General features: G+C 46.5%; 1 protein-coding gene across 5 annotated transcripts in view; it reads right to left on the bottom strand.

Annotated features, from left to right (window-relative positions):
- Positions 1-13,824, bottom strand: part of SHROOM4 (shroom family member 4) — a 214,901-nt gene that overhangs the window by 41,765 nt on the left and 159,312 nt on the right. For all 5 annotated transcript variants that reach the window (XM_060087194.1, XM_060087198.1, XM_060087197.1 and 2 more), the window contains 3 exons: positions 11,865-11,999; positions 7,065-9,525; positions 1,747-1,808 (listed from right to left, as the gene is read on the bottom strand). In XM_060087194.1, the coding sequence (XP_059943177.1) occupies positions 1,747-1,808; positions 7,065-9,525; positions 11,865-11,999 (2,658 nt within the window). The remainder of the gene's footprint in view (positions 1-1,746; positions 1,809-7,064; positions 9,526-11,864; positions 12,000-13,824) is intronic.

Raw genomic sequence — 13,824 nt, 5'->3', positions numbered from 1 at the left:
TGGTGGTAAATAGATATTTGTAAAGCGCTTTGAATGGTGCCTCGAATAGAGTACTGTGCTCAAGAAATGTTAGTTGGCATTATTATTTTTGTGTCATTTTACCTATTCAATGGTGTAGGAGGCTCTGTTTCTTCATTTGGCAAGCAAATGACAAATACATCTTGAGCAACTTCTGTGTCAGGCACAGTGCTAGGCATGGAGAATACATCTGTGACCAAGGTGTGGTCTCCTTTCTTGACAGTCTCAGTCTAGTAGGGGAAACTCAGCAGACCCACTAGACTGAAATGACTTCTCCAAGAACAGTGGGGAATCAAGGCCAGCCATAGAATCCCACAGTATCCCCACCCAGGCCTTAGGTCCCTGAGACATGATACTGAGGGGTCCATTTGAAGGGTTTCCTTAGGGATCCTAATTGAAGCAGTTATAATGGAAAAAGCATGAACTTTGGGGCCAGACAAACCTGAGTCTGAGTCCTGGCTCCATCACTTACTAGCTGTGCGACCTCAACTAAGTTATATAGCCTCTCTGGACTTTATCTATAAAATAGGTAGTAAAATTAACTGTTGTGGAGAATAAATGAGATTATGGGTATAAAAAGATCCAGCCCAGTGACTGACACTTAGTTGGTGATCAGTAAATGTTGGCTTCCTCTCTTTCCATTGCCAACCAGAAAACCGATAGGTTTCCCAGACTTTGGAGTCAAAAGAAAGCCCAAATTATTCCTGACTATACCATCAAATCACAGGGGATAATATAGACCCTTGGAAAGAACCCTGGGCTTTTCAGAGGTCAGGGGATCCAGATTCTAGCCCTCTCCCTAGGTGTCCCCACAGAGGCACAGCTAAGAGCCATCTTCCCTGTCCCTCCTTTATTCTTGGAGTTTGAGTTAAAGAATCCATACAATTTACGGGCCTCTTGTCCTGGAGAAGAACTAGCTGAAAGAGTATATCAAACAATTTCACAAAAGAGGGATTCCAACCAGACTGATGGAGAGCAACCTGGAGGAGGTAACTGTCTCCTCCGCATGGTCACCTATGGCAGGTAGGCCCATGTCTTTGGAGCATAAGTGCCAGGTGCCATGTTCCCCACATTACAGGAACAGATTCTCCACTCTGGGCATTCTTTTTTCCTTAAGGGCTCTGCAGAAGCAACTCTTTCCCCTCTAGCCCAAGCCATACATACCATTTTGAAAAATGTCCCTGCCTTCTTTTAGGAATTCTAACCTATTGTTAGCATGATCTGCCTTGGATTTTTAATGAACAGACCTTAAGCTCTCAACAAGCCCTATAGAAAGAAAGGTGGCAGAACCCAAGAAACACTCTGAGGCAAAGGCACAGCAGTAGCTGGACAGTCTTACCTCCTCTCTGGCCCCTCCAACCACCCAGTGGCTGCTGGGAAGGCAAGCATTGTTTATGCCTTCCCATCTGTGTTTTAGCATGGTCTGGTCCCCTCTGGTCCCCATGTCCTTGTGCCTGGGCACCTGCCTCAGGCCTCTGAGCTGATGGGCACAATGTCCCACAATACTCCTGACTACGTATTCCAAAATGTTCTACCCATCAGTTTGGTCTATAGCCCAGCTGCCCGGTGGGCAGGCTGGATTACATCTTACAGCATCAAGGCCTTTGCACTGACACCAGACAAGGTTTCTCAAAGGAAACAGAGCAAATAGAAAACAGAAAACCTTACCAGTTTCCACAGAAGCCTCAGAGGTACTAACTCACCCCAACTCCCAGACTGGTCACTTACCTCCCTGACTGGCTGGTCTTCCTGTTTCCTGTTATTGGTTTCCATTTGTCCCCAGGAAAGTCCTGCAAAGCAAAATTCTGATAAGTTAGGGAGCTCTGGGCAGCCAGGGATATAGATGGCTTCAAAAACGTAAAGAGGTCAGGAGCCTGTCCTGGGCCAGGCCCAACCCTTCTTCCCCGCCCCTGCAGCTCGTTCCTTCTATTTTCCCATGCAGCCTATAGAACTATGTACCTAGAGGGCTGCCTTTCTGTCAGGAGGTCTGCTGGGCTGCTGGGGGCATGCAGAGTCTAAGACAGCACTCAAGGACCTGGACAATGTGGTCTAGAAACTCTGAGTTTCCCTCTCTTTCTCCACTCCCCTCCCAAACCACGTTAAAAACCAGTTTAGCATGTTTGCTGTTTGTTCTGGCTCTTGTAAAGAAAATCTCTTTGTTTGTTCTTCCCAGTGAACCTGCTTGTTCCTCTTGCCTCTTCCACCATAGAAAGCATCTTCTTGGAAGCTGCAGCCCTTGAGGGGGCTTTGAGGCCTAAAGCTCCTGCTGCTACAACCCTGTCCTAGCCCACCCTGTACTGCAGGGGCCCTTCCTCCTCATTCCAGATCCGCTGACAGTGGCTGAGGTGGGCTTATTTCTGGGGAGCATTCATCCCCCATATTACAGAAGGAGACTCTTCACCCTGGGCATACTGTCCTTAAGGGCTTTGCCCAAGCATTCTTTTCCCTGCAGCCCAAGCCAAAAAATGTCCTTGCCTTCCTATTCTAGCTCCAAGCCTAATGCAAATTTGCCTTTGACATTCTCCCTGATTTCAGCATTCAGTACCCTCTACCTCGTGACTCAGAACTTAGCCCAATGGGAATGCACAGATTTTCCTAAACCTCACTGATCTTCCAAAGTCCTGCTTTCTCCAATGCTATTATTGGTCCCATTCAAAGTTTTATTAACTTTGCCTCAGTAAAAAAAAAAAAAAAATTACTACCTTTTGCGGGTAAGACACCTGGTTGTCAGTCATTCTGGCTAAGATACTCATTATTTGAGGGTAGTTATGTCACTTCCCTGAACCTCAGCTTCCTGTCTGGCAAATAAGGACTAGGCTATCTAGCCTTGCTGGATTCCCGGGAGTGAGGATAAAATGGGATGGGTATAGAGAATGTTTAGCACAGCACTCGGCACATAGGAGGCTCTGGACGTTAGTAGCCATGGAAACGATGAGGTTTCACAGCTTTCACAGGACCAGAGCAGTCCCTGCCTGTACCTGTCATGTGAGAGCAGCAAAAACCACTTGTTCAACTTAGATTCTGCCTTGATGCCCTTGTAATCTTACTGCTTTCAAAGACACTATTACTCGTTTTACCACAGTGGGAGCCAGGATTTCCTGTCCATGCCCTGTCTAGCCCTGTGGGAAGTGCTCAGTAAATAGAAGTGGCCAAACCAAAGTCCTGTCCCAACTCTCAATCTCCTCAACTCCCCAGTATCACCTTACTTTTTTTTTTTTTATCACTGAGCCACTTAGGTTGCTGTAAATTGTCTGCACTCTTTGAATCAAAGAGGCAGATATCTCCACGGCCTGCTGCAGATGGGGATTGATTGTGGTAGAAACTTGTTGCCCTAGTGGAAGTTATACTGCTAGAAGGCAACCTGTCAGAGTGGGGAGGGCCTGGGCTTTGCAATCAGCTTTTGCAGAGGCAGTGTAGCACAACTAGGAGCTTGGCCTCTGAGGCCACACTACATGGATTCAAATCCCACACTGAGTGTGACCTCAGGCAAACTACCGAGTTCCTCTTAGCTCATTTCCCCCAGCTATTTAATAGTGACCATTTCTTGATTGCTTTGAGGATGACATGAGTTGACACACGTAAAGCACCTAGAACAGCACCTGGTATGCTGTAGACACTCAAATATTAATTATCATTATGTTGTTCAAATCCTAGCTTCACCACTTGCAAGATGTGTGATCTCACTGAGCCTCAGCTTTCTCAGCTGTAAAATGGGGATCCTATTATAATGTATCTCATATAGTTGTTAAATGATATACTTTGATAATATATGCAGAACTAACTGGCATGAAGCATGAGGGATTTAGGTGTGTGCTGATTTTATTTCTCTTAACAGCACCAAAGAGGAGCCAATTGGCTCCCCATCCTCTTCCAGGGACCATAAAGAGCAGGATCTCAACCCTACTTCAGATAGCCACCATCACAACTACCTTAGCCACCTGAGCTGGGGTATCCTAACCCATCTACAAGTTTTCCCCATGTCTGGGGGGAGGGTGAGCTCAGGTGGCAGGGGTAGAAATGGGCATGAAGTGGCTTCTGGATGGCTGTCCACATGTCTGAAAGCCTAGCATCTAAGCAGACCTACTTATCTAATCTAACAGACATTAGGAACCTAATGTGTCCTTCCCTCAGAGTACAAAAGGAGAGGCATGGTATGGGCACAGGCACACCTGCATTGCTGCTGTCAGCTGCTGCAACCTGCAAGTTTCACCTCCTTCCCTTATGGAGTTACTGGCCCTAGGATGACCGTTCTGCAGCTGTCATCTGCTTACCCCACCGCCACCCCCAACTTTAGCCCCTTTTCTCCATTGTCTACTTGCAGGTCCTTGTTTCAGCAAAAGTTTCTCAAGGTAAGCCCAAATCTCCCTTTATTCTAAAAGATAATAACTCACCTTTAAAAAATGATTAGTATCTGGTAGTTACTGTTCTAAATGCCTTGCACATGTTACATCATTTAATCCTCTCAACCAACTTATGAAGTAGGTACTGTTATCATTTCCATTTTTTTTTTAGATGGGAATGCTTAGGAATTCAAACCCAGGTAGTCTGGTTTCAGCATCATGCCCTTAAACCATATTTTATATTTCCTCTCCTTTTTTCCCCCCTACATTTTATTATGAATATTTTGAAACACTTAGAAAAGTTGAACAAGTTTACAATGAACCCCTATATATCCACCATTGTATAGTTTCTACAGTTAGTATTTTACTATATTTGCCTTATCATATCTATTCACTCCTCTATCCATCCACAAATCCATCTTAAATTCTTGATGCATTTCAAAGTACAACTTTATCCCCATACATTTGAAAACTTAAATGGCATGGACAAATTCCTTGAAAGGCAAACTACCAAAGCTCACTCAAGAAGAAATAGATAACCCAGATAACCCTATATCTATTAAAGAAATTGAATTTGTTGTCAAAAATCTTTCCACAAAGAAAACTCTAGGCCCCGATGGCTTCAATGATGAATTCTACCAAACATTCAAGGAAAAAATAATACCAGTTCTATGCAAACTCTTCCGGAAAATAGGAGAGAAGAGAACAATTCCCAACTCATTTGGTGAGGCCAGTATCTTGATATGAAAACCAGACTCGGACATCATGAGAAAACTACAAACTAAAATCCCTGATATACACAGACAAAAATCCTTAACAAAATACTAGCAAATCAAATCTGGTACTATATAAAAAGGATACGATGTCATGACCAAGTGGGATTTATTCTGGCAATGCTAGGCTGGTTCTTATTTCAAAAATCAATCAATGTAATTCATATCAATGGACTAAAAGAGAAAACCTGTATGACCATCTCAATAGATACAGAAAAAGCACTTGAAAAAAAATTCAATATCCACTCTTGATAAAAGCTCTCCCAACAAACTAGGAATAAAAGGGAATTTCTTCAACCTGTTATAAGGCATCTACAAAAAAATCTACAGCTAACATCAAACTTAGTAGTGAAAAATTGGGAACAAAGTAACAATATCTGCTCTCACCACTTCTACTAAACACTGTATTGGAGGTCCTAGACAGTGCAGTAGGGGCCTCCCTCTCCTAATAAAGCCATACACAGTGGAAATGAAGACAAAATTACTTATATTTACAGATGACATGATTGTCTATGTAGAAAATCTTTTAAAATCTACCAAGAAAAGTGAGTTTGGCAAGGTTGCAGGATACAAGGAAAATATACAGAATTAAATTGCATTTCTACATAATAGTAAAGAATTTTAACTTGACCTTAAGAAAACATTAGTATCTACAATGGCAGCAAAAACATGAAATCTTAAGGATAAATATAACAAGATATGTGCAACATCTGTATGCTGAAAACTAGAAAATAAGTTGTGTAAATCAATATACTTCAAAAGCTCAAGCATACATATCATTAAAGTTTGATATTTGTTTACAGTATTTTAGGCAAAATTTACTTCCAGCGAAATGCAAAAACATTAAGTGTACATCTGTTAAGGTTTGGCAAATGTATACACCTGTGTAACTCAAACTCTTATCAAGATATAGATCATCACCCAACAAATTTCCCTCATGCCCTTTCCTAGTCAATCTCTGTGCTGCCTGCCACAGGCAACCACTGTTTTGAATTTTTTTTCCATAGAATAGCTGTTTTAGAACTTTAAATAAAGGAATAGTAGAGTATGTACTCTTCTGTGTAAGGCTTCTTTTACCCCTAAGTTTCGTTTCTTCAAAGAATATGTATTGAGCAATTTCATACAGTTAGTCTTTCAGAAGTGTAGGCCTATGCAAAAACAGTTCAACACAGGAACTAACTTCTGGTTTGAATGCACCAGCCAAAAGGTGGCACTAGGAAAGCCATGGGGAAGGAATCTGGTGGTAAACTGGCAACAGCATAGGGAGTCCTCCCACAGATACCCTGAGGGATGATGGTGGCTTGTATTAGAGTTGTAGGTCATAACCAGGGTATAGCAACAGCCAGTTTAGACCTGGGTCTCTGCAAACAAAGCCTGGGAGACATCTGCAAGTTTTTCAGCTCCAAATATATTTTAAAGCAGGAAATGGAAGGGAATACATACCGTTTTGGATCAGGCACTGAGCCTGGCACTCTGTGTTACACAATCTCATTTGATCCACCCAACTAATTCATGAGGCAGCCATTACTTTCCTCCACTTTAGAGATGAGGTAATAAGACTTTATTTAGTACTGGCCATTTTATGAGGTAAAAATTCTTTTCTTTTTCCCTTTAAAAAGAATCACACAACTACAACTTTTGGTGGCTGGATGACTTGCTTAAGGTCACTCAGATACCAATTATACAGTCAGGATATAAAGCCCAGTTCTGTTCATTTTGTGAAGCAAAAGTTATTTTATTCTATCTCTAAAGATGAGGTAAGTGCAATTTTGATCACTGAATGTCTTGCCCAAGGTTAGTAAGCTACCACCTGGTGGACCCAGCACTATATAATTTTAAGATATTATAATTGTTACGCTTTCGAATGATTTACCTAGCTTTCACCTCACAAAAAGAATAATGAAGCTCACCCATCCAAAAGCCAAGTCCTCACCTGCACTGTTGGATTCCTGGGTTTCCAAGTGTTGCCAGGTGCCAAGCTGCTGTCCTCAAGGGTACCGTGCTGGGGATTATGATAACAAGCTGAACACCGGATGCACTGGTGGTGGTGGCACCGGCAGTTGTAGCAGTTTGGCATCATATTTCTCTTTCGCAAAGCAGGGCAGACTTCCCCAGAACAATAAATGCAAGGGTCATGGACTACAGCTCCCTGGACGTTGCAGGAGTAAGAGCATGTCCTGCGGTAATCAAAATCACCACAGTGTAGTGGCTTACAACACATGGATTGTTCTAGACCTTTGCTTGCAAAACATTCTTTGTAAGTGGTAGTTTCTGATTGAAGGGGTGACATGGAATGATATGACTGGTCTGTGGCATGATAGGGTTGGTCTGTGGAGTGGTATGATTGGTCCATGGGATGGCGCCTCAATTCCCTATAGCTGGAGCTCACTGGCTGGAAGTTTTGGTCAACAGGTTTTGGTCTCTGGGTAAAAGTCTTGCTATGAGTGGTTAAACCTGGCAAATGAGATGTAGATGAGGATTTGCTACTCTCTTCAAAGAACTTTCTTCTGTCTGCAAAGGGCAAGAGGATGGCTTCCTCCCCAGCTTGGGCAGTAGAAGCCTTCAATTCCTTGTCACCCGGGTTGGAAGAGTTTTCCACGGCTAGTGTCACATGTGGCTGCAGGTTGTGCTCTGGCGACCATCTCCAGTGACCTCCACGGACTCCACGGTGAACATTTGTTTTTTCAGAGTCTGAGGAAGATGGGTCAGCTGCTTTCCACCAGGTGTTCAGGCTCAAAGAAGACTGGCCAGGTCTCTGGCTAGGGCTCATTCGTCCCTCCAAGCCCGTCCTAGATTCATGGCCCTCAGGGGCTTGGCTGAGGCACTCTGAAGACCTAGCCCTGAGTATCATGCTCTTGTTGAAGAGCTTGTCTCTGGGGCTAGGTGGTTTTTTATACGAAGATAGAAGGGATGAGTTAGAGGCAGGAAGTGGAGAACTTTCTAGGCGCTCCTCGGTCTCTTCCACTGGCTCCTTGGTGTCACACAGCTGTGACAAGGGACTCTTGCCTTTCTGGAGCTGGGCCTTCCTCCTCTGAATTTCATTACGTAGATTGGTAGCGAAACGCTCACTCTTCCGCCGGTTTTGTATTGAGCGGCCCCGGGTCCCTCCATTTCGCCTACCACCCACCCGGCCACACTCCTTGGGCTCACTGTCCCCTTCTTCAGTTGTCTCTGTGCAGCCAGCTACTTTAGTGGTTTGTTGAACAAGGGAGCCAGGGGCAGAGGACTGCTGGCTGGCCAATTCACCGTCAGCTCTGCTTGCTCTGTTTGGGTCCTGGAAACTTCTTTCTGGAGGGTGTCCATCAGCCTCTCCATGTGGGGAACTGCTTGGGCTCTGATGCCCCGAACCCATTAGTCTATCGTCCACTGGCCTGGTCTTTCTCTCTTTTCTGGGCTGGTCCTGGATTCCTCCTGCAGGGGGACATGGGCTTTTCTTGCCTGTGTGGCTACTGTGCAAAGGGGATAGAGTCCACTCCTGCCCATCCTGCCCAGCTGGAAGCTCCGTCCCCTTGCTGTCCCTAGTATCAAGGTGCACATGCTGCAAGTGGGACGCCAGTAGCTGTTCAGGGGCACTATGGCGATGTCCTATGAGGTGTGGAGGACTGCCAAAAGAAGAGGCCTTAGCTAGTTCTGCTGAAGCCTGGTTAAGTGGGCTGGAATCTGTGATGGAAGCTTTGTCATATGCTTTTGGGAATCCAACAGCTTTGGCCGAGGCCTCCATCAGTAGATGCTCAGAGCCCTTCTGGCTGGATTCAGGAAGTTGGCTGAGCTCACAGTTCTGATGGCCCTCATTTGTCACTTGGTCTTGCCCGCTGAGGCAGCAGAACCTGTTAGGGTTCCTTGGGGATAGCATGGTGTCTAAGCTAGGTTTCTCCTTCTGTTGCAAGGAGTCCACAAGCTCAGAAGCCCTGCTCTGCTCTCCATTGAGGAGTTGGGCTCTGGAGGCCTGAAGACTGTCTCGCCTCACTGGAGGTTGTGGTGGACCCCTGGCAGCCTTGGCAGGCCCTGAGTGGTGGACCTCCTGTGGACGGGATGATATCTGGGAGTTAGGAGTCAATTGGCCCCCACTGGTATGCCGGCCACCTCCTAAGCTTTCAGCCACATTAAGCTGGCCATTAGGGGCCTTAGTTGGCGCTGGGCCTTGCATGATGCAGTCCACAGAGCCTGGCTCCTCTGGCCTGAGGGAAAGGGCACAGTCAGAGGCATTTGAGCTGGCCGAGAAGGAGCTATAGGCTGAGTCACGCTGATTGGGGTATGTGCTCTGGTCAATGGGCAAGAGGTGGCCCTCATAGGTGGCTTGGCCTGGTTGCTCCAGGCTCTCCATGCTGCCAATGGAGCTGCTTTTCTCAGTGCTGCAGTGCCGGGAGAGTGGACACCACTGCACACACACGTCACTGCAAGACACAGGACACGCCAGTTAGTTACGTCACCGGATCCCTTTCCCACCTTGGCCAGCCCTGCCATGGGAGAAGCAGGACAACCCAGAGGCATCCATGTCACAAGTGAGAGAGAGATAAGGCAAAAGAGGAAGGAACGGAAACAGGGGAACAGATGGACACTGGGGGTACCACAGAAATGTGGTAAAATGGGAGACAAGATGATATGTGGGAGAAGGATAGGGCAAGATCCCAAAGACTAACAGTGTGAGAACTCCACTGAGGGTTGTGCTCGGTTTCTCTGCCTTCAGTGAGTCTAGAATTGCTTCTGGACTATTGCTGTCCCCAGGGAGTCAGCTATAGCTCTCTGCTAGAAGAAACAAGCACAGACTATTAGCATTTGAGAGGGGCCCTAAAGGGCTGATTTAATTTCAGCCAGCCCAGTTTGTAAATCAGTGGTTCTCAAATTTGAGCATGTATCAGAATCACCCAGAGGGCTCATCAAAACACAGGTGACTAGGTCTCATGCCCAGAGTTTTAGGTCTGGGTGGATCCTGAGAATTTTACTTCTGACAAGTTCCTGGGTGATGCTGGTGCTGTTGGTTCAGGGACCATGCTTTTGAGAATCACTGGTGTCGAGCAAGCCCTGCAAAGGGAAGTGATTTTGAGGATGTGATTTTCTCAAGATCGCCCAGCTCTAGTTCATGGCCCAGACAGGGCCAGAATTTAGGCGTCCCCCTGTTCTTTTCTTGGTGATAGTAATCCTCACCAGTTACCGAGGACCTACAATGTGCCAGGCACTTTACAATGTCTCATTTCAAACTGAAGGGGAGAGATTATTATCTCCACTCGACAAATGAGAAAACTGAAGCTGAGAGACGGAAAGTAAACTGACAAGCTCGCACAGCAGCTAAAGACGCAGACCTGGAATTTGAACCCAGGCCTCTATGAGTCTAATGTCCTAGGTCTTCTGCTACACTGTCTGTTAAATGTAAATAATAGTAATATCTGTATCAGAGGGTTGCTTTGTGGGTGAAATCAGATAATAAAAGTGAAGCTCTTGTCGCAGCCTGGGCACCTAGCGAAGGTTCAATACCTGGAGCCGCTGCTCCCTTGATTGTTGTTTTCATGGCTATTGTTACCAGCATCCTCTCTACTACGACTTTTGATACTATAGTGGTCCCTGCCCACCCAGGCCGCCCTCATCCCCCATGGCAAAGCCAAACCGGGGAGAACAAAGAAGGGACTAGGATCAGACACAACGTTGAATTTTAAGTACCATTTCCCACACACAAAGCCAAACTGAGCCAAGTCATGCCAGTAACACCCTGTGGCTAGAAACCCAGGAGGTTGCAGGCTGCCCTCAGAAAGGCCACAGTTCCAAACACCAGAGCTGAGCGGTAGCGGAAGCCCACAAGATCCCCCAGGTCAGCCTTTCCTAATTCTTGCTCCTTGCCTTGCCCCTTAGCCACTCCACTTACTTGACCTCTGGTCTAGGAATCCATCAATTACTCCTTGGCAAGGAGATCTGCTACCCAACCCACCACCCTTCCTGTTGAAAACAGCCACGCCCCCACTCAAACAGGAGCCAAGCTCAGAATGTATTTCTGTGTATTCTCCCAGAACACAGCTGCCCCTGCCTCTTCCCTGAGCCCCTGGTTTCCGATGCCAAATAAAGACACCGAGTCGGGGCAAACTCAACCCTTAGCTTCCCTGAGCCTCCTCAACAGAAATCCCTTCTCAGAGGGAAGATCTTGTTGTGGAAGGGAAAAGGCAGCTGAGGCCAGCAGCTTTGCTGGCTCTGGGCTTGCTGGGAAAGTTCTCTGAGTCTGCTGGGCAGCTGTTTCAACCACAGACCATCCCAAGCACCCTAAATTGAGAGATCCTCATTGCAGGTGGACCCTGTTATTCAGGGAGGTTCCCATTCTGAAAGCTTTGGTTCTGTGACAGAGCTGGGATGAGAGGAACAATGGATGAAGTCACCATGAGTCACTGTAGCTAGAGAAGAGGACCAGAACACAGCCCCAGGGCCACCGATACCAGAGACCGGGACAATGCAGAGGAGCCAGGGAAAGAGACTGCAAAGGAAATAAGGTGAAAAGGAGAGAGTGGTGTTTTGCAAGTCAAGCGAGGTCAGTATTTCAAGGAAACATTTTTTAAAAGGAAAGGGACTCTCCCAAAGTCACAGACAGTTCTCAGTAGACGAGGACCAGAAGCCAGGCACTCTGGAACCCCACCCCATTTTCTGGGATAGCACTCTGGGCTCTACAGCCGCCAATGGGGATGAGAACAGAGGAGAGGGAGTGGCTGGGTGATCTAGCCTCTACCCCATCTTGAGGGGAAGGTTCTAGACTTACCTCGTGTTGCAGCCGGAATGCCAGGACAAGCTGAAGGCTTCAGAAGGGAAATGCATGTTGGTGGCCGCTTCAGGGCATCCCTCCAGCAGCTTGGCCACATGCCATGAATGTGGCCTACTGACAGGGGTGTTCCTCCTACAGTAAGAAAGGGACAGGAAGTCAACTTAGGGAACCAGAGCTGAAATCACTTCCCAGGCAGCTTCCTCCCCCACCCCCTCTTTCCCTTAAATGAAGTAGAACATCTTGCAAGGAGCTGATGTAGGAATCTTAGTGGCCACCCCCTCAGCTCTCAGTACTCAAATCTCCTTCACCCCGAGGACAATCCCTGGAGATACAGAATGTTAGCGTCACAGGGCTCTTTTGCTCATGGGTGTATCCCAAGCGTGTACAGCAGTGCCGGATGCATAGTAGATGCTCAATAAATATTTGTGGAATAAGTGAGTGCTGCTGCCCAATGAACAGTGTGCCCACCCTAAGTTTTCTCTGAGAAAAAAATCATTCTGGCCATCTTCCCATTTTTCTCTAAGAAAGGGATAGGTAAATGACTGAGAAGTTTGAGCAAGTCAACACCAACTGGCTGCCAATTTTTGGCTTATTCATTTGATAAGCATTTGCTGTATGTGTCTTGTGTACCATCTGTACATAGCTCTGGGGATACAGAGATCAATCAAATATGGCTTTGCCCTTGAGAACTTACAGATTAGTGAGAGAGAAAGACCTAATTCAAATAAAGCATGGTACAGGCATTCAGAGAGTGAAGGATAAGATGGGCACAGAGGTGAGATCCCCAAGTTTGTAGGCAAAAGGGTGGCAAGGAGCCCCAACTCCTGCCAGGGAGAATAGAATGAGATGGTGGATGGTGTACTAGGCTGACAGGGGAGACCGGCTGTTCAGCAGGACAAGGGTGAATAAAGGGAAATGGGTCTCAGGCCAAGGCTCTGGATACAACCACAGCATCTGTCTGGTGCTGGAGGCTTCAGCCACAACTCTTGCACTGACTGGCTTCTACAGGACCCATCCCTGTGCTCAGGTATACTTCACATGAATAGATGCCACCCTTGCAAGTGGGGAAGAATGGGATGGGGAAGAGCATGTATGGGGCATGCGTAGTGCCAGAAGATAAAGAGATGATTGATACGAGAGAGAATGAGGGGAGGGGGGAGAATAAGAGAGAGGGGAAAGGGAGGAGGGAAGGGGGAAGGAGAGAGAGAGAGAGGGAGGGAAAAGGAGGGGAGGGGAGAGGAGAAGAGGGGAGGGGAGAGAAGGGGAGGGGAGAGGAAACAAGGAGAGAAAGATAGATGTCAGAAGGGCCAGACAGATGACAGAGATAAGAGGGAGAGATGGTACAGAGAAAAATAAAAGAAAGGAAGAAAAGTCTGAGAAAGACTATAAGGAACTACACAGACAGAAATGGATGATAGAGAACAAAATAATGACAGAGTAAGAGAAACATGATAAATAAAGGAGATGATGGAGAGATAAATAGATGATAGCTTATTTACTAATGTATTCATTCATTTACTGTGGCAGATTCCATACTAGACACACTGAGGGAGCAGATAAGGGCCCGTGTTTTCAACACTCTTGTTATAGAGGGGGATAAATCAGCTCTCTACCTCCCAGGAGCAGCAGTAGACAGACTCAAGCTGATTCCATCCTAGCTGGGAATGCCCCTCACCCCAGCGGAAACACAGAATATCCCAGCTGTGCAGAGCTCTAGAGGGCTAAGGCCTAAAAAGGTAGTCCTGAGGAGAATGACCTTGCTGGGGAAAACATGTGTTGGGCGGTAACAGGCCAGACACAGAGAAGGAGGTGTAAGAGGAAGGGCACGGTAAGCTGCCTACCAAAGGTCAGGAACCAGAGCCACAGGTCAGTAGCAGTGGCTAAAACTTATGGGAAGGAAAGGAGGTGAGGCCCCCACATTTAACCACACTGTTCTATTATGGATTCAGAGTGCCCA

Source organism: Mesoplodon densirostris, chromosome X, assembly GCF_025265405.1.
Source record: "Mesoplodon densirostris isolate mMesDen1 chromosome X, mMesDen1 primary haplotype, whole genome shotgun sequence".
Classification (NCBI taxonomy): Eukaryota; Metazoa; Chordata; class Mammalia; order Artiodactyla; family Ziphiidae; genus Mesoplodon; species Mesoplodon densirostris.
Note: the sequence above shows the minus strand (reverse complement) of the source record. Positions and strands in the feature narration are given on the sequence as shown.